The sequence below is a fragment of the Entelurus aequoreus genome, linkage group LG18, assembly GCF_033978785.1.
Source record: "Entelurus aequoreus isolate RoL-2023_Sb linkage group LG18, RoL_Eaeq_v1.1, whole genome shotgun sequence".
In the NCBI taxonomy this organism is placed as follows: domain Eukaryota; kingdom Metazoa; phylum Chordata; class Actinopteri; order Syngnathiformes; family Syngnathidae; genus Entelurus; species Entelurus aequoreus.
The window spans coordinates 47,534,697-47,562,445 of record NC_084748.1 but is presented as its reverse complement, the minus strand read 5'-3'; the positions used below and the strand labels follow the sequence as shown (position 1 = coordinate 47,562,445).

Sequence of the window (27,749 nt, the reverse complement as noted above, 5' to 3'; positions counted from 1 at the left end):
TACATACAGTACAGGCCAAAAGTTTGGACACACCTTCTCATTCAATGTGTTTTCTTTATTTTCATGACTGTTTACCTTGTATATGGTCACTGAAGGCATCAAAACTATGGACAAACACATGTGGAGTTATGTACTTAACAAAAAAGGTGAAATAAATGAAAACAGGTTTTATATTCTAGTTTCTTCAAAATAGAATGGACGCCCCGGTTTATATTCTAATTTTGTCAAAATAGCCACCATTTACTCTGATTATTGCATTGCACACTCTTGGCATTCTCTCCATGAGCTTCAAGCACACCTGTAAAGTGAAAACCATTTCAGGTGACTACCTCTTGAAGCTCATGGAGAGAATGCAAAGCAGTAATCAGAGCAAAGGGTGGCTATTTTGAAGAAACTAGAATATGTTTTCAGTTATTTGACCTTTTTTTGTTAAGTACATAACTCCACGTGTTCATTCATAGTTTTGATGTGACTTTCTACAATGTAAATAGTCATGGAAATAAAGAAAACACATTGAATGAGAAGGTGTGTCCAAACTTTGGGCCTGTACTGTATGTATTTGGCGTAACTAAAGTCCAAAAATGCCTTTCCTGAGAGTTCAACGTACTCTTGTGGCTAATTAGTAACTCCCCAAAAAGCATACAAGTGAATTGGTACACTCGTTTTATTAAAAAGGGGCAGCAAACAAGTCTAACATTGCATATCAATCAAGCGGGAACCATTTGAATAAGTTGACGGCGGCAAGGTAAACGTGTTCATGTCATATACTTGTGGCAGTTGTCTTGAATTACAGGCAAAGTCATGGTGTTTGTGCCAGATTGACCAAATGCAAGAGTTATGGCAACAAACAATACAAATAGAAGAGTCTGCAATCGTTCCCATCCCAGATCAAACCTTACCGCAGTGGTTATTTACTGAAGCACAAGATTCCTAATGAACGTTTGTGTTGGGACTACGACGCTGCCGACCACACCTCACTGTCAAAAGAACTGCTAAAGGCATAAAAAAAAGTACGTCTGCACACCACTCTGTCATATAAAAGTTAACTTTTAGCCCATTCACCCTGCTGATATACACAAGCACGTGAACATACACTCACGTCTCCATCGCTCCAGGACAAAACAATGGGGCGGACAATCGAGAGATGTTCCTTTCTGTCCTCCTCAGATCTCCCCCGACTCCCGCTCCTCGGAGCTGGAATGTCGGTCCCGCTCCAGGGACACGGACCTTTCCCAGTCCCCCTGTTTGGCCATCTCTGGGGAGGTGGACCTCTCCCGGTCCTCCCAGTCTCTGTTCTCCGCCCTTCTGTCGGGCCATTCCTCGGCAGCGCCCTCCTGGCTTCGCTCCTGCGGCTGCGGCTGCGAGGGCTCCAGGTCGCGGGTGGTCGAGGACCGGTCTCGGGAGGACCTAGGAGACAAGCGGCAAGGGACCGGTTTCTCAGCCATGCAAGAGACGCTGGAGAGCAAGGGGTTTCACCGCAAAGAAGACCGTGGACATTATTTACTGAGATCCGAACACCATAAAACTGCATGTACGATTAAAAAAAGCGGTGCAGAATGAGAATGCTGCGTGTCACCATGGAGACACTCATTTACTGGCAATTCATGTTATCCAGACCTGGACAAATTAAGGCACGCTAAGCTTTTCAATCTGGCCCGCCAGACATTCCCAAATAATTGTTTTAGATCTTTAAGATGGAACTGTAGCTGCCATTATGATGTGCAGTCATGTTTTCAAATTACCTTAAAGGCCTACTGAAAGCCACTACTACCGACCACGCAGTCTGATAGTTTATATATCAATGATGAAATCTTAATATCAATGATGAAATCTTAATATCAATGATGAAATCTTAACATTGCAACACATGCCAATACGGCCGGGTTAGATTAGTAAAGTGTAATTTTAAATTTCCCGCGAAATATCCTGCTGAAAACGTCTCGGTATGATGACGTTTGCACGTGACGTCACGGATTGTAGCGGACATTTTGGGACACCATTGTGGCCAGCTATTAAGTCGTCTGTTTTCATCGCAAAATTCCACAGTGTTTTGGACATCTGTGTTGGTGCATCTTTTGCAATTTGTTTAATGAACAATGAAGACAGCAAAGAAGAAAGCTGTAGGTGGGAAGCGGTGTATTAGCGGCCGGCTGCAGCAACACAAACACGTAGCCGGTGTTTCATTGTTTACATTCCCGAACGATGACAGTCAAGCTTTACCATTGGCCTGTGGAGAACTGGGACAACAGAGACTCTTACCAGGAGGACTTTGAGTTGGATACGCACTACCGTGAGTACGCAGCTGCGGCTTCCAAACATTTGATCGCTTGCCCGTACGTGCGTGCCGCTATGTGCATGTCACATACGTAACTTTGGGGAAATATATGTGCTGTATGAACTTTGGGGAGGTGAACGGTACTTTGGGCTGTGGGATTGAGTGTGTTGTGCGGGTGTTTGATTTGTATTGGTGGGTTATATGGACGGGAGGGGGGAGGTGTTTGTTATGTGGGATTAATTTGTGGCATATTAAATATAAGCCTGGTTGTGTTGTGGCTAATAGAGTATATATATGTCTTGTGTTTATTTACTGTTTTAGTCATTCCCAGCTGAATATCAGGTCCCACCCGCCTCTCACAGCATCTTCCCTATCTGAATCGCTTCCACTGCCCTCTAGTGCTTCACTCTCACTTTCCTCATCCACAAATCTTTCATCCTCGCTCAAATTAATGGGGAAATCGTCGCTTTCTCGGTCCAAATCGCTCTCGCTGTTGGTGGCCATGATTGTAAACAATGTGCAGATGTGAGGAGCTCCACAACCTGTGACGTCACGCTACTTCCGGTACAGGCAAAGCTTTTTTATCAGCGACCAAAAGTTGCAAAATTTATCGTCGATGTTCTCTACTAAATCCTTTCAGCAAAAATATGGCAATATCACGAAATGATCAAGTATGACACATAGAATGGACCTGCTATCCCCGTTTAAATAAGAAAATCTCATTTCAGTAGGCCTTTAAGTTTTGAAATATAAAAAGTATTTCAATGGTCTGCGCTTTTGCACGATATACTAGTTACTATGGTAATCTAATTAGTTATTATGGTAATCTAAGTCACAGCAGCTCAAACGAGGCACCAAGCAGTGTGGGTGGGGAGCGTTTCCACAGCGGCCAGCCTGACAGGTACAGACGCAGAAAGAGATTTTTATAACAAAGTTCTAAAGACTATAAAAATGGGACCCATAACCTCCCTGCTTGGCACTCAGCAACAAAGGGTTGGAGTTGGGGGTTAAATCACCAAAATGTTTCCCGGGCGCGGCGCCGCTGCTGCCCACTGCTCCCCAAGGGGATGGGACAAATGCAGAGGACAAATTTCACCACATCTAGTGTGTGTGTGACAATCATTGGTACTTTAATCTTAATCTTAATAAAGCTTAGTGATGTAAGATACTTCAGATTGTAGGTGGGGTTTTTTTTACCCTTCACGTTCATATTCCGCTGTTTGTTGCATTTTTGTTGCGTTTCGCTTGAATGTAAAATATGTGGATGGAGAGGGGGTGTGACGTTCATATGTTGTCAATATTCAGTGTTTTATCGGTCATAGTTAATATTGTAAATCCCACATTATTATTCTGGGCGTCTCATTCAGTAAAAAAATTAAATTCCATTCCGTTTTTTTCAGGCGGTCTGTCATAACGTTTTTTAGCATTCAGACATTGGGAAGTTTTGTATTAGTGGTCCTAAAAATCTGATCTCAGACATTTTTTTTCTCTAATGAATCTGAAAATCTTTTTTTTGACTCCCCTAGTTAATGATATCTATATTCTATTTAAAAAAACAAATACCGTATTTTCCGCACCATAAGCCGCACCTAAAAACCACAATTTTTCTCAAAAGCTGACAGTGCGGCTAATAACCCGGTGCGCCTTATATATGGATTAATATTAATATTTATTTTCATAAAGTTTAGGTCTCGCAACTACGGTAAACAGCCGCCATCTTTTTTCCCCATAGAAGAGGAAGCGCTTCTTCTTCTACGGTAAGCAACCGCCCCATAGAAGAGGAAGCGCTTCTTCTTCTACTGTAAGCAACCGCACCCGCCCCCGTAGAAGAAGCGCGCGGATATTACGTTTCATTCCATTTGTGTGTTTCTGTAAAGACCACAAAATGTCTCCTACTAAGAGACACGCGTACAAGGTTCCACTGACTTTTGATATTCCTGTGAACCGCACTGTGGATACAACGGGAACACGTACGGTGAATATTCGCACCACAGGGAATGAGAAGTCGTCCTACTGTGGTTCTAGCTTGCCATGCTAACGGCCAGAAACTTCCACCCATGGTGATATTCAAAAGGAAGACCTTGCCAAAAGAGAATTTTCCAGCCGGCGTCATCATAAAAGCTAACTCGAAGGGATGGATGGATGAAGAAAAGATGAGCGAAGACACCGGGTGACTTTTTTCATGCAGCTCCGTCCCTGTCGATCTACAACTGCATGCACGTCCACATCACAGATGGTGTCAAAAAACAAGTGAAGCACACCGAAGAAGAATAATTCGATGGATTTGTGGATGAGTAATAACTTCAGAAAGTGAGCTTTAAATGTTTATTTTGTGTGTTGTGTGACACTAACGTTCGAGCAACGTTGAGTTATTGATGTTGCTATTGCTCTGCACTATTTTGAGTGTTACTATTTTTGTGATTGCACATTTGCACATTACATTTTGGGAGTGAACAGAGTTGTTAGAACGCTGGTTTGTAATATATTATTAAAGTTTGACTGACCTATCTGACTGTTTTGTTGACATTCCCTTTAGCGTAGCGTAGGTGCGGCTTACAACACGGGGCGCCTTATGGTGCGGAAAATACGGTAGTTAAAAACACTAAAAGACAACAAAACACATCAATTGAATTATTTTTAGTCAGCCCCTTAATTCAACCAGCATGCAACTATAAAATGATTGTATTTTTTATTTATTTTTTTACATAAAATTTGTTATACCGTATTTTTCGGACAATAAGTCGCAGTTTTTTTTCATAGTTTGGCCGGGGGTGCGACTTATACTCAGGAGCCACTTATGTGTGAAATTATTAACACATTAGCGTAAAATATCAAATAATATTATTTGTCTCATTCACATAAGAGACTAGACGTATAAGATTTCATGGGATTTAGCGATTAGGAGTGACAGATTGTTTGGTAAACGTATAGCATGTTCTATATGTTATAGTTATTTGAATGACTCTTACCATAATATGTTACGTTAACATACCAGGCACGTTCTCAGTTGGTTATTTATGCCTCATATAACGTACACTTATTCAGCCTGTTGTACACTATTCTTTATTTATTTTAAATTGCCTTTCAAATGTCTATTCTTGGTGTTGGCTTTTATCAAATACATTTCCCCCAAAAATGCGACTTATACTCCAGTGCGACTTATGTTTTTTTCCCTTCTCTACATTTTCGGCCGGTGCGACTTATACTCTAGAGCGACTTATACTCCGAAAAATACGGTAATAGTAATATTTTGTATTTCTGACAGCTCAAATATGTTGACACATGTAGGACGAAAGATGGACTGCACGACTTATTCTGCTCACAGACACAATCCACTCTGCACACGTTTAGTCGGTCAGCTTTGCACGTGTTTTAGTACACGCAAACCATTAGTAGATCAGGCCCTAAGTGTGGGTAAACGGCATATTTGCTTTATTTTCTTATCTCAGCTCATTGAGCGACTAACTCCCATGTTGTATTTATTCCAAATACTAAATTCAGTGGTTCCCCTTTGTTAGGTAGGAATGGTAAATTGTCATGGAAAAGGTGTCATCATGACTCAGTGCACCCACCCCCCCTATTTGAGATGGACTGCCATAACTGAAGTTCTCTAACTTTGGAATATTTAATTGTGTTTCCTCAGTGTTCTCCAAAAGCAGAGAAATTGTCACGTTGTGTAAATAAAAAGAGAATACAATGATTTTCAAATCCTTTTCAATGTATATACAATTGAATAGACTGCAAAGACAAGATATTTCATGTTCAAACTGGGAAACTTTGTTATTTTTTGCAAATATTAGCTCATTTGGAATTTGATGCCTGCAACATGTTTCAAAAAAGCTGGCACAAGTGGCAAAAAAGACTGAGAAAGTTGAGGATCCCTCATCAAAGACTTATTTGGAACATTCCACAGGTGAACAGGCTAATTGGGAACAGGTGGGTGCCATGATTGGGTATAAAAGCAGCTTCCATGAAATGCTCAGTCATTCACAAACAAGGACGGGGCGAGGGTCACCACTTTGTCAACAAATGCCTGAGCAAATTGTTTAAGAACAACATTTCTCAACCAGCTATTGCAAGGGAATTTAGGGATTTCACCATCTACGCACTGTGATATCATCAAAAGGTTCAGAGAATCTGGAGAAATCACTGCACGTAAGCCATGATATTACGTGACCTTCGATCCCTCGGGCGGTACTGCATCACAAAGCGACATCAGTGTGTAAAGGATTATCACCACAGGGGCCCAGGAACACTTCAGAAAACCACTGTCACGAACTACAATTGGTCGCTACATCTGTAAGTGCAAGTTAAAACTCTACTATGCAAAGCGAAAGGCATTTATCAACAACACCCAGAAACGCCGCCGGCTTCGCTGGGACCGAGCTCATCTAAGATGGACTGATGCAAAGTGGAAAAGTGTTCTGTGGTCTGACGAGTCCACATTTCAAAATGTTTTTGGAAATTGTGGACGTCGTGTTTTCCAGACCAAACAGGAAAAATAAAATCCGGTGTGTAAAAGCCAGCATGTATGATGGTATGGGGGTGTATTAGTGCCCAAGGCATGGGTAACTTACACATCTGTGAAGGCACCATTAATGCTGAAAGGTACATACAGCTTTTGGAGCAACATATGTTGCCATCCAAGCAACTTTATAATGGACGCCCCTGCTTATTTCAGCAAGACATTGCCAAGCCACATTCTGCATGTGTTACAACAGTGTGGCTTCATAGTAAAAGAGTGCGGGTACTAGACTGGCCTGCCTGTAGTCCAGACCTGTCTCCCATTGAAAATGTGTGGTGCAATATGAAGGCTAAAATATCAGAAGGGAGACTGTTGAACGACTTAAGCTGTACATCAAGCAAGAATGGGAAAGAATTCCACTTCAAAAATGTGTCTACTCAGTTCCCAAAAATTTACTGAGTGTTGTTAAAAGGAAAGGCCATGTAACACACTGGTAAAAATGCCCCATGTGACAACTTTTTTGCAATGTGTTGCTGCCATTAAATTCTATGTTCATGATTATTTGCAAAAAAAAAAGAAGTTTCTCAGTGTGAACATGAAATATCTTGTCTTTGCAGTCTATTCAATTGAATATAAGTTGAAAAGGATTTGCAAATCATTGTATTCTCTTTTTATTTACACAATGTACTGACTTCACTGCTTTTGGAATAAAACTATGGGTTTAACACAAATATATACAGTATGCTAAAAACAATAATAATGGCGTACACTCGCTCGACTGGGAGTTGTGCTTTGGTTCCCTCAATCAGAACGCAAGCGCCATTATACTTGTTTCCTATCTCCTGCACGGACTGTATTGCGTCATTGTTTGGCGGGCCAAATGAAAGGCTTTGTGGTACAAGTGTAGGAGCAGTGCGGATGTGAAGAGGACAGTTGTCAGGGAAGATGTTTGAAGGGGCGTCCAACCTTTTTCTTCTGTGCCTGTGCGAGTGAGAGTGCGAGCGGTGTCGGTCTTTGTGTCGGTGCCTCCTCTCTCGGTCTCGGTCGCGGTCCCCTCCTTCCTCTCTGGGCCGAGAGGAGCGGTGGCGTCTTGAACGGTGGGAGGACGAACCGCCTCCGTCCCTGAGTGCAATCGGGAGAAGAGGAGATCAAACACTCTGCAACATGGTTGATCTGCTGACTTAGGAAATGTGGACGGTGGCAAGTATACTTGTATCGGTCTGCGCTCCTGGATCTTGACCTGAACACAAGCAAGAAGACAATAATTTGATGAGATGATTGTATCTGGTAGAAGCTACAGTTCAGTAATGCCAATAGGCCCTTTTCCACCGCAGGAACTAAAATAAAGTTTCCACCAAAGACTACCCAGGTAGATTTAGTTCTTAGAATAGAATAGAAAGTACTTTATTGATCCCTGGGGGAAATTCAGCACCACAGTTCGCTCACAACAGACAAGATTAATAATATACATAATATAATATATATACAGTGGGGCAAAAAAGTATTTAGTCAGCCACCCATTGACAATCAATGGGTGGCTGACTAAATACTTTTTTGCCCCACTGTATATATATATATAATATATAAATGTATTCTACATATACTCTACATTTAAGTGCAGTCAAGAAGGAACCTTTCAGAGTTCCTCCGAGCTAGATGGGACTTTTTCAGGGGCGGCCTGTGCTGTCGAGTACTGTTGGGGGGGCGTTCCTAAAACTTCCTCTTCAACCACACGACCGCCATTGCGGAGTATGTGAGGACGACTTATTTATTTTTTCTGTATTTCTATGACAACAAACTTGACAACGGAGAGAAAGAAGAACGAAAGGAACTTTAGTGGGGCATCTTTGTGCTGAAGAACACTGATCAGTGGAACTATCTTGCAGTGTTTCTACTCAGCTGTAGTCCTTGAATTATATGCAGTTTAATGTTTATTATTTTGACAAACTTCATTTTGATACGCGAAGCAACGAGAAGTGAACGACTCTTTTAAACGTATTTAAGGGGGGAGTATGAAGCCAGACTCGAAGCAACAATCTCCGCTGCTTACTACTCTGACTTATAAATGTGAAATAAAGGAGGCAGCACACGAGTGGAACAAAGGTAAATAACATCAAATATTAACTATTTACCTTATTACATGTTGTGAAAGAAGTCATTTGCGTAGTTATTAGCCTAATGCTAACAAAGTAACGCTAAAGCCGATGTGTTTGTGTTGTTGGCGTGAGACTGACATTCATTATTTATGTATTGTTATTTACAGATAAACACTGACATTTATTATTGATATATTGTTATTTATAGATAAACAATGACATTTATTATTGATATATTGTTATTTACAGATAAACACTGACATTTATTATTGATATATTGTTATTTACAGATAAACACTAACATTTATTATTCATATATTGTTATTTACAGATAAACACTGACATTTATTATTTATATATTGTTATTTACAGATAAACACTGACATTTATTATTGATATATTGTTATTTACAGATAAACACTAACATTTATTATTCATATATTCTTATTTACAGATAAACACTGACATTTTTTATTTATATATTGTTATTTACAGATAAACACTAACATTTATTATTCATATATTGTTATTTACAGATAAACACTGACATTTATTATTGATATGTTATTTACAGATAAACACTGACATTTATTATTTATATATTGTTATTTACAGATAAACACTGACATTTATTATTGATATATTGTTATTTACAGATAAAAACTGACATTTATTATTTATATATTGTTATTTACAGATAAACACCGACATTTATTATTGATATATTATTTACAGATAAACACTGACATTTATTATTGATATGTTATTTACAGATAAACACTGACTATTATTGATATATTATTTACAGATAAACACTGACATTTATTATTGATATATTATTTACAGATAAACACTGACATTTATTATTGATATATTGTTTTTTACAGATAAGCACTGACATTTATTATTAAAATATTGTTATTTACAGATAAACACTGACATTTATTATTGATGTACTGTTATTCACAGATAAACACTGACATTTATTATTGATATATTATTTACAGATAAACACTAACATTTATTATTTTTATATTGTTATTTACAGATAAACACTGACATGTATTTATATATTGTTATTTACAGATAAACACTGACATTTATTATTTATATATTGTTATTTACAGTACAGTCACAGACGTTCTGAGTGCCTGCAAGCCCGCATTCAGGGAAAGTTACTGGTGCGCTGCAGCAGATGGTGCAAGTAAAGTATGTCACTAAAGTCATCGCTCCTATTGAATGTTGTGTTTCAACTTCTATGCTAGTGGTTCATATATCTTTGTGGAACGGGAGGTTGCGCACAAGCACCAACACATGCACACGCAAACGTACACAAAAACACACACACAGGTCAATAAAGGCGGATTGTTCTGTGCAGGATTATACCAAGCATCGTTGCTTCCCTACTGTTTGCTACTGCGCAAACTTCTAACAGACATATCCGCCATGTTTGATCAAGGAAATATGCTACCAGCTGATCACCGTGATCCAAGTCAAATGACTCACGATCAAGATCATATAATGGCCCAGCCCTACATTTATTTATAAAGTTATTTACAGCTGAAATGGACCACAAGGAACCGCCTGACCTTCATGAATTCATCATTTACTGAGAGGACGACTTTATGACTGTTGGACATTGCAGACAAAAGCCTGACTTTTTATGAACAATTCGGTACGCTTTATTATCTAAATTAGGGCTGGGCGATATATGGAATATACTGGATATATCGCGGGTTTGTCTCTGTGCGATATAGAAAATGACCATATTGTGATATTGGAGTATACGTTCTCACGCAGTTGCTTTTAGCTGCGGGCATTACACTACAGGCTTTTCTCACTCTTTCTTGTCTCTCCTTCTCACATACTGTCACGCATGCAGCGTCATACACCCTCACCGAGCAGAGAGATAGCGGCATGATAACGTTAGCTGAGAGGCTAGCAGAGTGGTGCGAGTGGTAATACGAGAGAGAGATGGTGCGAATCTGGTAACAAATGGAGGAAGAATTAATTCCCAAGAAAAACAGCAGGGGGTCCATCGTCTGGCAGTGGTTTGGCTTCAAACGGGAAGATGTTGAACAGACAACCGTAATTTGTCAAGTATGCGGCAAAAGCATTGCTACAAAAAGTAGCAGCTCTACTAATGTAGCATCATTTGAAAAGTCACCCGCTAGAGAACGAGGAGTACTTGAAACTCTGCATGTCAACATCTCCGTTCGGTGCCACACCCACAAAATGCCCAAGCAACCATTTCCACATCAACACCGTATGAAAAAGATAGTCAAGAACAGAAGGAGATAACGTCCGCAGGAACCTACCACATAGCGAAGGACTACACTATTTGATTTCCTATTATACAGCTCATTTTTATTGAAATATCTTGTGTGACATCATGTACAAAAGTGCACTTTATTTGTTTTAAACTATTGTAGCAGCGTTCTGTACAAAAAGTGCACTTTAATTTAGTGTTGTTTTGATATGTCATCTTAGTGACATCATGCACAAAAGTGCACTAATAGCTTGTTTTAAAATGTCTGACAATCTTGCACTATGTTTTGAAATGACATGAATGTTTGTGCCACTGCTTAATAACTGTTTAATAGTTTTGCTAAATTGACTTATTTGTGAGTTCCCTCTCTGCATGAAAGTTTAAAAGTAGCATATATTAATGCAGTATGAAGAAGAATGTTTTAATGTAGACACATAGAATCATCATACTGCTGTGATTATATGCATCAAGTGTTCATTCAAGGCTAAGGCAAAATATCCAGATATATATCGTGTATCGTGATGTGGCCTAAAAATATTGAGATATTAATAAAAGGCCACATCACCCGGCCCTAATCTAAATCATATTGTTTTGTATTTAATTGACTTACTTTTTAGTAAAAGAACTTTGAGCTAATATTGTCTTTTTATTTACATGGTATCAGTGTAGAAATATAGTACACCACTCCTCCATACGTCATCAGCCTGATTTGTATCAACTACCTGAACGGTGAAATGCGGTGGAAACACAATCCTCACACTTCTACAGGAACTTTAGTTCCAGGAACCAAAAGTTTGCTTCTGGTGGAAAAGGGCCCAATGTTCATGTCTTACCTCTTGCGTTCCCTCTCTCGTTCCCACTCTCGCTCTCTCTCGCGCTCCTTCTCTCTGTCCCGTTCTCGCTCTATCTCCCACTGCCGCTCCCGCTCGTCCTCTCGTTCACGTTCCTCCCTGCGTTTCGTTCGCAGTCTTTCTTGTTTCTCGTCGACTGCTTTCTGCATGGAAGGAAAACCAATCAATCAATCGGCCGTCCCGAACTTCTCGAATGAGAATACAAAGTGTGCTCGGTGAAGCCTCGTACTCGAAGCTTCTCAAGTTTTTCGCGAATCTCGATGAAGCCGAGGTGAAGTTTGCCCCCGAAGTGGTCAGCCAGACGCCGATCGTTGTCATGGAGACCCAAGTAGGCAGAGCAAACCTCACACACGCGCAGCTTTTGCTGCTGAAAACTGGAGGCTGGCATGGAGTTCCTGTATATATCCTGTGGAGAAAAGTGAATAGAAGAACCTTAGAGTTAAGAAGCTCTACAGGGACTTCCAAGCCTCTCTACTATCTGTTCCATCCATCCATCCATCTATCCTTCCATTTTCTACCGCTTGTCCCTTTTGGGGTCGCAGGGGGTGCTGGAAGCCTATCTCAGCTGCATTTGGGCGGAAGGCGGGGTACACCCTGGACAAGTGGCCACCTCATCACAGGGCCAACACATACAATCTGTTCCAACATACCGTATTTTTCGGACTATAAGGCACACTTAAAAACCTTTCATTTTCTCAACAATCGACAGTGGGCCTTATAACCCGGTGCACCTAATGTACGGATTTGTTGATCTGGTTGTGCTTACCGACGTTGAAACAATTTTATTTGGTACATGGTGGAATGATAAGTGTGACCAGTAGATGGCAGTCACACATAAGGATACTTGTAGACTGCAATATGACGCTAGTAAACAACACCAAAACTTTAAATGTTCCATTGAGAATATAGAACATTACTACACAAGGCAATCAGAACTATTTCAAAATGTTTTAGTACGACTTTGAAGCCGCACCGCTTGATGGATTGTCGGCTACCGTAGTCAGAAGTATGAGTATTATTATGGTGTGTGTATAAGGACCGCAAAATGGCACCCATTAGCGGACATATTATCTGGCGTTTTGTTTTGCAATATTATGCAAAACCAACTTTTCTTACTTTCTGGAACCTGCTGATCTGTTTTGGGGATCTGCATAAGTCTTGAAAATGTGCGCATGTCCGCCATTGCAGTCCGTGCCGACTCTACCTTCTTGTTATGGGACATTTCTAATATAAAATAGCGTAAAGTTCTAACTTATATCTGTCTGTAGACTAAAAACTACCAGTGTAGTGAGTTTACATTATTCACCCACGGAACTTTAGTTATTAGAGAGTTCCGGTCAGACAGTTTTTCACGGGACACATTTTGGGCGTTGTTGATGCACTAGTGAGCCACGGAGGAGGAGATACTGCTCCGTTATTGATTGAAGTAAAGTCTGAATGTCATTAAAACAGTTAGTGCCATCTTTTGACACTTCTTCCACTCCCGTCCTTGCACGCTACACCGCTACAACAAAGATGACGGGGAGAAGCCGCTGTCGAAGTGGAGGCACGTAAATAAGACAGACCACATAACGATGCATCCTGAAGCGACTTGAAGATGATGTGTAAAACATCTATGCAACATTTTGACCAAAGAACCACCATTACATGTTATGTAGACCACAAGGAAATATTTTACATTTAGAAAAATATCATAATATGACCCCTTTAATGCGTCTTATAATGCAGTGGGCTTTATGTATGAAAATAGACCTGAATAGACCCGCTCAGCAGTGCGCCTTCTAATCCGGTGCGCCTTATGGTCCGGAAAACACGGTCACCCGAACATCATTTTCTCACCTCTGCTTCCTTCTTCATGGTCCGGGTCTTCTCCACTTTTTCCAGCAACTGCTGGGCCTCGTCTACGTTACCCTCTCCTCCGAGCTGCTCGGCACTGGCAAGCAGCTTCCCGATCTCCTCGTTCAGCTCGTGGACACGTTCAGCCTAGCGGCAAGCCACAGGAACGAGCAAAGAGATTACGTGTCACACGGGTTCTCGATGAGACAATGACCGCCATCGCCATCGTCACCTTTGCCGTCACTTCTGCGCTTATCTCCTCCTGCGTCTCTGCCAATCTCTTCTTGGCCAGCTCTGTCCTGCGGTCACAGTCAGCAATAAAAGACTGAAGGTGTTCAGTAGCCTGCAAAACAAGTAGAATATTATATCGCATAGGTGTCAAACTCAAGGCCCGGGGGCCAGATGTGGCCCGCCACATCAGTTCATTTTATTTGGCCCTGGAAAGCCTGGAAATAATATGTATCAATAAAGTACTGTAATATTTCTTACTAAATGTATTCTTTCTATTTTGGGAGGATAAAATATTTGTACTCCATGTAATTGCAAATTATGTTAATTTAAATATTGTGTAATTATGCAAAAATATATGATCAAACATTCAAACCACTTTTTAATAGAAATAAATTCTAATAATGATTTCAAAACAAGTTATCCGTCACACTGTTTTAAAAGTAGCAATAGATTTCATGGTAAAATTGTAAAATTTACTGTGGTTTTTACAGCATTTTTCTCTAAATGGAAAAAAACTGTACTTTTTTACTGTAATAAACTGTGGTGCCGTTTTGGCATTTACAGTAATACACCCAAAAATCTACACTTGTTTTGCAGTAAAAAAATAAATAAAAAATACTGTGAATTTGCAGGGGTTTTTTTAATTTACAGTAAAAAAAACTAAGGTACATTTTACAGTAAAATTCTGGCAACTGAGCTGCATTTTTTTTTTACAGTAGTGTTTTTCCATTTACAGTAATATACACTACATTTTGAGGTAAAATTATTGCAACTTACCATATTTTTGTTTAAAAAAAAATCTAATAAAATGCATTAAAAAATTGTGTAATAATAATTCACTGTTAAAAGCGGCCCTCTGGGGCCAAACATAACTGTGATGTGGCCCTCAGTGAAAACCACATTGACACCTGTTATATTTAGATGGAAGTAAAAAGTCCAGTTTTGCTCCTTTAATGATTACTCTGGTGTGGTGGAAATAACCTTTTTTCCTCGAATAAAAATGTTACTGAGAAAAAATGATCTGGGATTTTGAACATAGTTTTTTCTTCTGATAATTTATGAAGTTGCTGTGATAATTTGTGCAAGGTGCCTGCTGTCATTCCTTAGTTGCAAAACGACTCATTAAGGCAAACGAGCAGGAAGTGACCACTGATCAGCGAGGCGTGACACGTTAACCCTGAATTACCACTCGATTCGAATCGGCCGTGGACTCCTTTAGTTTTTATTATTTTTATAAATAATTGTATTATTATATTTATAAGGCAATGTGTCAGTTTCCACCGCCCGCGGAACATCACCAACATGCCGTTGCTGTTCCGCATTCCAGCGCTGAACACATGCGGAGCTTCTATCTTTGCCGGACGCCGCAACAAATCCGTTCACTTTAGCTCAAATCTGCTAGTGTTGGAGCTGTTTATTTTCAAAATAAAATACTCCCGTCTTCAAGGAGGATCATATTTTTCACGTTGAAAGGTCCTAATGGGCCTAAGTCAACTTGTCAAAGTTGTTCAGACTTCATTTCATCTTGTTGACACAAATGGCTGAGCCAGGGATGTCAAAGTGGTTTTCATTGAGGGCCACATGGCAGTTATGGCTGCCATCAGAGGGCCGCTTGTAACAGTGAATAATGTATGAATTTGATTTCATTATTAATTATATAAATTGTTTTAAGTAGACTGTCCATTTTACAGTAAAAACTTTACATTTACAAAATTTTACTGTAAGTGTTTTTTTTGTTTTGTTTTTACAACATTTTACAGTACGTACATGGAAAAACAGTAAGTGTTTTTTTGGGGGTGGAGGGGCTTATGGTAAAAAGCTGACAGCTTAGTTGCCAGAAATGTTCTATTAAATTAACATTGGCTTTTACAACATTATATTGTTAATGGTAAAACAGTACAAGCTCTTTTTTTATTCTGGCAACTTAGCTGCCAGTTTTTCTACCGTAAAAACTAATGTACCGTCTTTCCATTTACAGTAATACACCTCTAAAAACTCTAGATTTTACAGTCAAAAACTGACAGTTCAATCAACAGAATTTTAACGCAAAAAACTGGTAGTTTATTTCAAATTACAGTAATGTGCTGTAAAGAACACCGTAAAATGTATTGTCATTTTTATTAATTTGATGGGTAGTTTGCTGTAAAATCATATGTCAAGCAGATATTTAGGTATTTATTTTTATTTAGACAAAAAATGTTTGGAAAGTATGATAATGTACTGTAATATTTCTTGCGATTTTGGATACTATTAAAGTTTAAACAGGTATGCAATTTCAAGCAGTACATTTTTTTTTTTCTGTCAAAATGAAAAAAATCAATTACATTTAGTGAGAAAATATGAAGTACTTTATTGACAGACATCATTTCCAGGTGTTTGCGGGCCAGATAAAATTATGTTGCAGGCCAGATCTGGCCCACGGGGCTTGAGTTTCACACCTGTGAGCTAAGACTGTGCTGATTCCGGGGGTCTGAAATGAATTAATTATTTTTGCTTTGTGCAAAAAACAGAGTGGTTTATCCAAGCACAACCAAGTTAATTTGCTTCATATTACAAGTTTTGTGGTTTGCTCTATTACTCTCGTGATTGTGTGTGAGTCTGCGAGACCTCGTAAAGGTCAGGGCTATTTCGCTGCACGAGGGAGCCGCAAAACAACGGTGGTGGGTATTGCCAGACGGTGGCGCCGTACCGCGGCCGTATTGGATTTAGTGGAAATCCGGGGTGGTCTCAACTATCAAGTTTGGTTGTGCCATCCTGTTGTCTCGCGTTTGATTCTTTGCATGAAGTGAGAAGATGCTGCAGCGAGCGAAGAAACTGGGGATAAAACAGGAAAAGTCTCCTCGAATGTATGGCAGTTTTGGGATTTTTTTTTTTTTTTTCTTTTTAACGGACCGTAGTCAGACCAAAGACTACACCGCACACGTAACTTTCTGGCACTAAACCTGCAGATACAAATGTATTCTCAGGTTTCTATATGTTTACATTTTCGCTAATTTTGTACACTTTGTTAGGCATTTCTTCCACTAACCTTATTTTTGCACCTTCATTTGAAGAGCTTTTTGTCCAGTGATCAATGTGATTTTACAATGATGTTTACATCGTTTGTTTTCCATGCTTGTGTTGACATTTATTTTCCTTAATGCCTTGATAGCTGAGGGGATTATAATTAAAAGGGAGGTCAGATTTAAAAATAAATACAAATAAAATAAAAGTTACATTATATTTTCCATACAGTATGTCATAAAATATATCTATAATGATACAGACCGACATAAAACACTTCTATCGTGGTAGTTTTCAGCCATATTGCATATAAACAATTAACTACTCGCTGCCTGCCAGCCGGGGTTATAAATAAATGCATGTATCAGCCAGAGGGGTTCGGTTTTTGTGATCGGCAGTGAAAGGCATTAAACGGCATTAGCAGATCACATACAGTACAGGCCAAAAGTTTGGACACCTGCTCATTCAATATGTTCTTTATTTTCATGACTATTGAAATCGAAATAACTGAAAACATGTCTTATATTTTAGTTTCTTCAAAATAGAATGGACGCCCCTGCTTATATTCTAAATTCTTCAAAATAGCCACCATTTGCTCTGATTACTGCTTTGTACACTCTTGGCATTCTCTCGATGGGCTTCAAGCACACCTGTGAAGGGAAAACCATTTCAGGTGACTACCTCTTGAAGCTCATCAAGAGAATGCCAAGAGTGTGCAAAGCAGTATTCAGAGCAGAGGGTTGCTATTTTGAAGAAACGAGAATATGTTTTCAGTTATTTCACCTTTTTTTGTTAAGTTTTGATGCCTTCAGTGACAATCTACTATGTAGATAGTCATGAAAATAAAGAAAACGCATTGAATGAGGAGAAGGTTTGTCTAAACTTTTGGCCTGTACTGTACGTTGAAACTGAGCAGTGATTGATCGATCTGTGTCTGGAATCATTCCTATCGTGCCAAAAGGAGGGGGAAGTGGCCCTTACCCCGGCACGGATGAGCATTCTCGCACTCGCCAAAACGTGCCGGACTTGGGGTGTGAAGTAGGCCGAAGCCCAAATATGTTTGGCCTGGTGTGAGTGTGCTCTTACGGACTCACGTCAAGCTCAAAGAAGAATTCCTGCTCCTTGGAGGCAATCTCAAAGTCTGCTCTGAGGGCCAGGTCGTGGACTTTCACACACTCTCCCAGGTCCATTCTCTATTGGGGACAGAGCAAATGATCTGGGCATAAACAAACATGGTTTACAGCAACACACACAACCGGACTTGTTTCTGAATCATTGTGCATACATGTGATGACTAAGAGCAGATCCGACATTTTAGTGCACTGAAACCAGTTATAAAACAAGTCATTGGCTGTCACGTTATGTTATTTTCATTTATTATGCGCCCCCCAACCAACTGTTACATCAGCCCGAGTAGACAAAACAAAAAAACAGGGACTGAGACACACAAAGGAATCTAAAATAAACAAGTTAGACTCACAATGAACACATAAATCAAAAGTCATCTGCGGTAGAGAGGTGAGTTTTAAGCTGTGCTCTAAAAGAGTCCAGAGTGGTGGCGGACTTGATATTCAGGGGGAGCTTATTCCATAGCCTAGGTGCCATCACTGAGAAAGCACGGTCTCCCTTTGTCACTAGGTTTGACCGTGGGACCTTCAGGGTCATCTGGTTGTCAGATCTAAGGCAACGACCAAGCCTGGAGCTGGTAGGTTGGTCCAGGAGATATTTGATGTAAGCTGGGGCGAGACCATTGAGCGCTTTGAATACATACGTGAGGATCTTAAATTTCACTCTGCGCTTCACTGGGAGCCAGTGAAGGGAGGAGAGGATGGGAGAAATGTGTTCCCTCATTTTTGGAGACTAATACACCTCCAAACCATCACAGATGCTGGATTTTGCAACTTTGCGCCAAGAACAGTCCAGATGGTTCAAATATAGCTGAACTGCACCAATTTTGTCAAGAGGAGTGGTCAAAAATTCAAGCAGAAGCTTGTGGATGGCTACCAAAAGCACCTTATTGCAGTGAAACTTACCAAGGGACATGTAAGCAAATATTAACATTGCTGTATGTACAGTGGGGCAAAAAAGTATTTAGTCAGCCACCCATTGACAATCAATGGGTGGCTGACTAAATACTTTTTTGCCCCACTGTATACTTTTGACCCAGCAGATTTACTCACATTTTCAGTAGACCCCAGTGTTTCCCACACATTCATTTATTTGTGGCGGAAAATAATTATTATTTTTTTGTCCTGTCCAGCTTCTCAGGCAAATCATATACGGTAGTTGATGTAGATGCCCCATATAGGCTGTTCAGATTTACTTTACAAAAGAGAAGTGTAGGATACTTCTCTTGTTGCCTTATTTGTATTTGACCACTACTGTTTTCTGTTTATTTGTTACTGACTGTGGCAGAACACCTCTGCCTCTGTTTCACTTTATGTTGCTGGTAAATAATATGGTTGTAGTAGTAGGCTAAAGTTAAATTATTTAGTATGCACTAATTAAAGGGGCAGAGCTTTAAGAGACATTTTAGCTTTTATATTTTATAAGATATATTTTTTGTAAGAACCACAATTAATAAATATATTTCAGTGAATAACTTATTGTTCAAATCTGTATATAAATATGTACATAAAGTGTTGTAATTATATTGTAAAATGGATGGATGGATGGACGTTTAAAACAAAACATTATGCAAATTACTCGATGTCATGGTGACCACGCCCATAGCCACGCCCCCACCGCCACAGGTATCTTGGCAGTTTATGGGAAACACTGGACCCATAATAAATTCATAAAAGAAGCACACTTCATGAATGTTTTTTTGTGACTAGGGATGATGTTCGTTAAGAAATTATGGAGTTCTAGCCCATTATCGAATCTCTTATGGAATCCAGATAGGTTGTTGTAAAGCCATAGATGTTATATGACTGGGCCGGCACGCTGTTTATATGGAGGAAAAGCGGACGTGACTGAGGACAGCATGCGGCCGTTATAGGGTTGAAGGTTTCAGGTGAGAGAGGGTGCTAAAGCCACGCCCCCAGTGAGCATGTAGTGCTGCTATGTGCCTTGTAAATAAAAAAATTGCCGACAAACACATCATCAACATGGACGCTGATTTTCGACATCCCGGTGAAGCACACTGGAGAAGAAGGGGACCAGCACAGTAGCCAATCCATACGCACAACGGGGCAAGAGAAGTCGGCTTTTACTGTTGTGCTAGCTTGCTATGCTAATGGCCAAAGAGACTGACTTTGAAAATGAGGAGAGGGAATCTGGCGTGTTTGATGGAGAACTTGCCCAGCTGTTCATTGTGGACACAGAAGATGAGGACTTTGATGGATTTGTGGATGAGGATTGATCAAAAAAATAATGTGAGTACATTGATAAAGACTTCAATAAAGTACAACCCAACTCAGCTTTGCTCCTGCTGCCTTTTTAAAACAGCATGCTAGCGTATGTATGTTTGACCATGCCTGCGCCCAAAAATATGCTGCGCCTTATTTATGCGTTAAATACAGAAATAGCACCCGTAACTGACACTTCTTCTTTCATAAAGAAGTAAAAAAATATAAATGAGGTAGATCCCCTCTACTTGGTCAATTGAAAAGTAGCCCCCCTGCGTTATGAAAAATAGAGTAAAAGATCTGACAGGTGTGTTGCCGAACTGTACTTGAATGCACCTGCAACTAACAACACATGATGGAATATGGGGACACTCACAGTGCCCGACAGGATGTCATGAGGGCAGGAATCCAGCAGGTGACTTTTGCAGACCCGGTCGTCACTGAATTTGATTCTCTGTCTCATGGAGTCACCTGTTCAAAGAAAATAAAAATGGGTCATGACAATAGCAGGTGTAACGTACAGCTGAATATATGTTGGTGTAGATTAAGATGTGGTGTGTTTGAGGTCCGAGTGGAGTTTGAGGCGCCAGCCGACTAAAAGTCAATCCCTCGCTGTATGAGGAGCACAATAAGGTTCTCTAAAATAGTCAGATTCCCTTCCCTTTTCTATGGCGCCACCTTCTGGACGAGTTTTCTTCTATTTAGTCCTTTGAACCGGACGTAGAAGTGTTAGACTTAGACAAACTTTATTGATCCACAAGGGAAACTTCCACACCATAGCTCAGTTACATAGGATGGACAGGATAATGCACACAGGCACAAAAACAAAAAGGTATAAAGTAGACTAAATATGTACCATAGTAGCAATATAACATATATGTAATATTTACATATTACATATACAGTATATAATATATACTGTTATATTTTTATATAATATGTAACAAATCCCAATTACCATGTACAATATTACAGTATATGTAACAGCTGCAGTACAAAATAGAGAGTAGATCCAGAGGAAAATATACATTATAAGCAAAGAAGTAGCTAACAGAAGCAGTCAGGTGATAAACAAATATCTACTGCTACTCCAACTAACTTGTTGCGTCTTCTAGACGTCCATGGCGTTTCTACTCCTACGGATTCTTCATTCATCACTCCAAGCAACAATTGTTAGTTTTATAATATAACTAAAACAATTCTTACTTACTAAAGCATCCCGTGTGTGATGTCTGTAGGAGTGTTTTTATTCACAATATTATGTTAGATCCACTATGGACTGGACTCTCACACTATTATGTTAGATCCACTATGGACTGGACTCTCACACTATTATGCTAGATCCACTATGGACTGGACTCTCACACTATTATGCTAGATCCACTATGGACTGGACTCTCACAATATTATGCTAGATCCACTATGGACTGGACTCTCACTATTATGTTAGACTCACTATGGACTGGACTCTCACTATTATGTTAGATCCACTATGGACTGGACTCTCACACTATTATGTTAGATCCACTATGGACTGGACTCTCACACTATTATGTTAGATCCACTATGGACTGGACTCTCACACTATTATGTTAGATCCACTATGGACTGGACTCTCACACTATTATGCTAGATCCACTATGGACTGGACTCTCACACTATTATGCTAGATCCACTATGGACTGGACTCTCACAATATTATGCTAGATCCACTATGGACTGGACTCTCACTATTATGTTAGACTCACTATGGACTGGACTCTCACTATTATGTTAGATCCACTATGGACTGGACTCTCACACTATTATGTTAGATCCACTATGGACTGGACTCTCACACTATTATGTTAGATCCACTATGGACTGGACTCTCACTATTATTATGCTAGATCCACTATGGACTGGACTCTCACTATTATTATGCTAGATCCACTATGGACTGGACTCTATTATGTTAGATTCACCATGGACTGGACTCTCACTATTATGTTAGATCCACTATGGACTGGACTCACACACTATTATGTTAGATCCACTATGGACTGGACTCTCACTATTATGTTAGATCCACTATGGACTGGACTCTCACTATTATTATGCTAGATCCACTATGGACTGGACTCTATTATGTTAGATTCACTATGGACTGGACTCTATTATGTTAGATTCACTATGGACTGGACTCACACACTATTATGTTAGATCCACTATGGACTGGACTCTCACTATTATGTTAGATCCACTATGGACTGGACTCTATTATGTTAGATTCACTATGGACTGGACTCACACACTATTATGTTAGATCCACTATGGACTGGACTCTCACTATTATGTTAGATCCACTATGGACTGGACTCTCACTATTATGTTAGATCCACTATGGACTGGACTCTCACTATTATGTTAGATCCACTATGGACTGGACTCTCACTATTATGTTAGATCCACTATGGACTGGACTCTCACACTATTATGTTAGATCCACTATGGACTGGACTCTCACACTATTATGTTAGATCCACTATGGACTGGACTCTCACTATTATTATGCTAGATCCACTATGGACTGGACTCTCACACTATTATGTTAGATCCACTATGGACTGGACTCTCACTATTATGTTAGATCCACTATGGACTGGACTCTCACACTATTATGTTAGATCCACTATGGACTGGACTCTCACTATTATGTTAGATCCACTATGGACTGGACTCTCACTATTATGTTAGATCCACTATGGACTGGACTCTCACACTATTATGTTAGATCCACTATGGACTGGACTCTCACTATTATTATGCTAGATCCACTATGGACTGGACTCTCACTATTATGTTAGATCCACTATGGACTGGACTCTCACACTATTATGTTAGATCCACTATGGACTGGACTCTCACTATTATTATGCTAGATCCACTATGGACTGGACTCTCACTATTATTATACTAGATCCACTCGACGTCCATTGCACCGGTCGCCCAGGCGGTCCCCTCCAAGGTTTCTCATTGTCATCTTATCGGGTTGAGTTTTTTCCTTGCCCTGATGTGGGATCTGAGCCGAGGATGTCGTTGTGGCTTGTGCAGCCCTTTGAGACACTGGTGATTTAGGGCAATATAAGTAAACATAGATTGATTGATACAGTGACCAAGAATATTAAATAAAACCTCTGCTACGTTTTAATGTGTATTCAGGCCTACTACGCTACTGCACTTTTTAATGTTGGTCATAGGGCTGGGCGATATATTGATATACCGCGGGTTTGTCTCTGTGTGATATAGAAAATTATTATATGGTGATATTGGAGTATACGTTCTCACGCAGTTGCTTTTAGCTGCGGGCATTAAACTGCATGCGTTTCTGACTCTTTCCTGTCTCTCCTCACAGAGACTTAAAACAAGCGCACCTTCTTACATACGTCACATACTGTCACGTGAGCAACGTCACACGCTCCCGCGGAGCAGACAGGTAGCGACATGGTGGCGTTAGCTATGATGCTAACAGCTAACGGTGTGGTTAGAGTGGTAATGCGAGAGAGAGAAGGTGCGAATCTGGTAACAAATGAAGGAAGAATTAATTCCCAAGAAAAACAGCGGGGGGTCCATCGTCTGACGGTGGTTTGGCTTCAAGCGGGAATATGTTTTTACATGTCAACATCTCCGTTCGGTGCCACACCAACTAAATGCCGAAGCAACTATTTCCACATCAACACCGTAGGACATGTACTATTTGATATGCAGCTCATTTTTATGTGACACTTATTGAAATATCTTGTGTGACATCATGCACAAAAGTGTGCTTTATTTGTTTTTAACTATTGTAGTGGCATTCTGTACAAAAAGTGCACTTTAATTTAGTGTTGTTTTGAAATGTCATCTTAGTGACATCATGCACAAAAGTGCAATCATAGCTTGTTTTAAAATGTCTCTGACAATCTTGCACTTCCTGTTTTGGAAATGACATGAATGTTTGTGCCACTGCTTAATAACTGTTTAATAAATACACTTTTGCTAAATTGACTTAGTTGTGATTTCCCTCTCTGCATGAAAGCTTAAAAATAGCATATATTAATGCAGTATGAAGAAGAATGTTTTAATGTAGACACATAGAATCATCATACTGCTGTGATTATATGCATCAAGTGTTCATTCAAGACTAAGGCAAAATATCCAGATATATATGGTGTATCGTGATATGGTCTAAAAATATTGAGATATTAAAAAAAGGCCATATCGCCCAGCTCTAACTGGACTCACAATATTATGCCAGATCCACTATGGACTGGACTCTCACACTATTATGTTAGATCCATTATGGACTGGACTCTCACTGTTATGTTAGATCCACTATGGACTGGACTCTCACACTATTATGTTAGATCCACTATGGACTGGACTCACACTATTATGTTAGATCCACTATGGACTGGACTCTCACTATTATGTTAGATCCACTATGGACTGGACTCTCACTATTATGTTAGATCCACTATGGACTGGACTCTCACTATTATGTTAGATCCACTATGGACTGGACTCTCACAATATTATGTTAGATCCACTATGGACTGGACTCTTACAATATTATGTTAGATCCACTATGGACTGGACTCTCACACTATTATGTTAGATCCACTATGGACTGGACTCTCATATTATGTAAGATCCACTATGGACTGGACTCTCACACTATTATGTTGGATCCACTATGGACTGGACTCTCACACTATTATGTTAGATCCACTATGGACTGGACTCTCACACTATAATGTTAGATCCACTATGGACTGGACTCTCACACTATTATGTTAGATCCACTATGGACTGGACTCTCACAATATTATGTTAGATCCACTATGGACTGGACTCTCACAATATTATGCTAGATCCACTATGGACTGGACTCTCACACTATTATGTTAGATCCACTATGGACTGGACTCTCACACTATTATGTTAGATCCACTATGGACTGGACTCTCATAATATTATGTTAGATCCACTATGGACTGGGCTCTCACAATATTATGCTAGATTCACTATGGACTGGACTCTCACACTATTATGTTAGATCCACTATGGACTGGACTCTCACAATATTATGCTAGTCCCACTTAAAGTCGATTTCACCGGTCGCCCAGCAGGGGGGGGGGGGGGGTCCCCACATCTGCGGTCACCTCCAAGGTTTCTCATTGTCATCCCATTGGGTTGAGTTTTTTCCTTGCCCTGATGTGGGATCTGAGCCGAGGATGTCGTTGTGGCTTGTGCAGCCCTTTGAGACACTCGTGATTTAGGGCTATATAAGTAAACATTGATTGATTCAGTGGCCAAAAATATTAAACAAAACCTCTGCTATGTTTAATGTGTATTCAGTTCTACTAAGCTACTGTATTTTAATGTTGGTCATATATTTCTTGAGGTGAAAAAAAGTTTGAGAACCACCAATTTGTTGACATTTGTAGCCTGCATTCAACTGTTGCATAAGGTAGCCATAGTTTTTTGTATTTATTTCCCTGCGTGGTTTAAAAAGTACCGATCACACAGGTGTGGTGATTTTATAGACGCCTGCTCAGATGATTAAAGGTGTTTCAAATACAATATTACGTCATGTGTCTTTTAAACAGCAGGTTGTTGGCGAGCCTCATGTCGGGCTAGCTTGACGGGGCGAAGCTACGGTTAGCATCCAGGCTAATACTAGCGCTAGCAGGCGGGCTAACGCGGGCAACTAGACTTAAAGTCTTCGGCGTCGTCTTGTAATTAAAGTCAACATTACGCAGGCGGTTGTCCTCACCGTCTCTCCCGGTCCCCATGAGCTGGTCCAGCATGGCTCGCATCTGAGCCTGGGCCGACATGTTGGGTTTGAGCTCTTCTAAGCTAGCGGCGCTCTCTCCACATGTAGCCTCTCTCGACGGCGGCTCCTCCGGACAGTTGCTTTAACCGACAAGCTGAGCCTCGACTGGTATATATATAAAAAAAACAAAATAAAAAAAAACAAAAAGAAGAGTATGTTTAGGAAGCTTTCACGACGCCTCACTAAAACGTGACTTTGTGGCGGTTGTTGAAGGAAGGCGACGTCTGTTTGAAAAGTGCCAGCACGCCGGGGTCATGGGGGGGTTAAATAAAGACACGTCAAACGTTTGGGCGGACTAATACAGAAAAACGTCACACGTTGCTTTCAAACATTGTGTGGAATTTATCACAAGTTGCCAAGTTTTTCGCGTCCTTTCTTCCCCCGTCTTCACTTCCCGTCCCGCGCGCGTTCTCGCGGAGCTGGAGCGCGCGCACCACCACTTCCGCCTCCGAGATGTACGGAAGTTCTTCTTCTTCGTTGGCGCGCACATTGACATCTTCTCAGGCATATGTCTATGTTCTCAGGCGGGGGTCGGCAACCCGCGGCTCTAGAGCCACATGCGGCTCTTTAGCGCCGCCCTAGTGGCTCTCTGGAGCTTTTTCAAAAATGTATGAAAAATGGAAAAAGATGAGGGGGGAAAAAAATATATTTTTTGTGTTAATATGGTTTCTGTAGGAGGACAAACACGACACAAACCTCCCTAATTGTTATAAAGCACACTGTTTGTATTAAACATGCTTCACTGATTCGAGTATTTGGCGAGCGCCGTTTTGTCCTACTAATTTTGGCGCTCCTTGAACTCACCGTAGTTTGTTTACAATGTGCGGCCCGCAGCTAATTGTTTGCCCGCCACACATTCTGGAAATACTATTGTAAAAATAAAAAAGAACATTAAAAAAAGGGGAATGAGGTGAAACCTAACAAGAAAAAGTTGCAATGTTGAAACAAAAGCTGCCATGCAGGCTGTTTTTTTCTTTCTTTTGTCTTTCTTCATTTTTCTTTTTTTGCCATTGCTCCAAAAAAAAAAAAAAAAAAAGACAAAAAATCCATGTTATAATGAATTATTTTCAGCGCTCCAATTACTTCAAATATTTCACTTTAAAATGTTTCATGTGGTAAATATTGCATATTGTGTAGTAGCCATATAAAAACATCAAAGTTTTCTTTGACAAAAGCGCATAAAACAAACAAAATAATAGTTGCAGCATAAAATGGACATATATGTCTGAAGTTGATCTTGTAACTTAAGTGTTGAAAGTAAAAGAAAAACCTAATAAAAATGTATCACTTTATGAGTGGGGCACTTTTTGGATCCCAAATATATTTAGTGATTTTTTTATTTATCTTTTCACTGTGATTACTCAAAAATATGAAATAATTAAAATCAATGGTGTCCTGCATTATTGATCTTTTAGGGCTCTAATTACTAAATACTGCATATTTCAGTTTTACTATAAAAAAACGAAGTTGCTTTTGACAGAAAAGCCATAAAACATTTTTTTTAAATTGTATTACT

At 39.9% G+C, this 27,749-nt stretch overlaps 1 protein-coding gene across 2 annotated transcripts; it reads right to left on the bottom strand.

The window, feature by feature from the left end:
• Positions 1-639: 639 nt before the first annotated feature.
• On the bottom strand, positions 640-26,714 carry zgc:158803 (LUC7 domain-containing protein). 2 transcript variants are annotated; one of them, XM_062027292.1, is made up of 10 exons: positions 26,174-26,714; positions 20,753-20,847; positions 18,121-18,219; positions 14,025-14,135; positions 13,796-13,939; positions 12,186-12,362; positions 11,939-12,099; positions 7,951-7,980; positions 7,707-7,862; positions 640-1,455 (listed from the first exon to the last, which is right to left on the bottom strand). In XM_062027292.1, exons 1-10 carry the CDS (start codon positions 26,232-26,234, stop codon positions 1,164-1,166), a joined length of 1,326 nt encoding a protein of 441 aa, XP_061883276.1. In that variant the 5' UTR covers positions 26,235-26,714; the 3' UTR covers positions 640-1,163. The 2 variants fall into 2 exon arrangements, with proteins under 2 accessions (XP_061883276.1, XP_061883278.1); XM_062027294.1 differs by having other exon boundaries at positions 640-1,407; positions 26,174-26,713.
• Between the last annotated feature and the right edge of the window lie 1,035 nt (positions 26,715-27,749).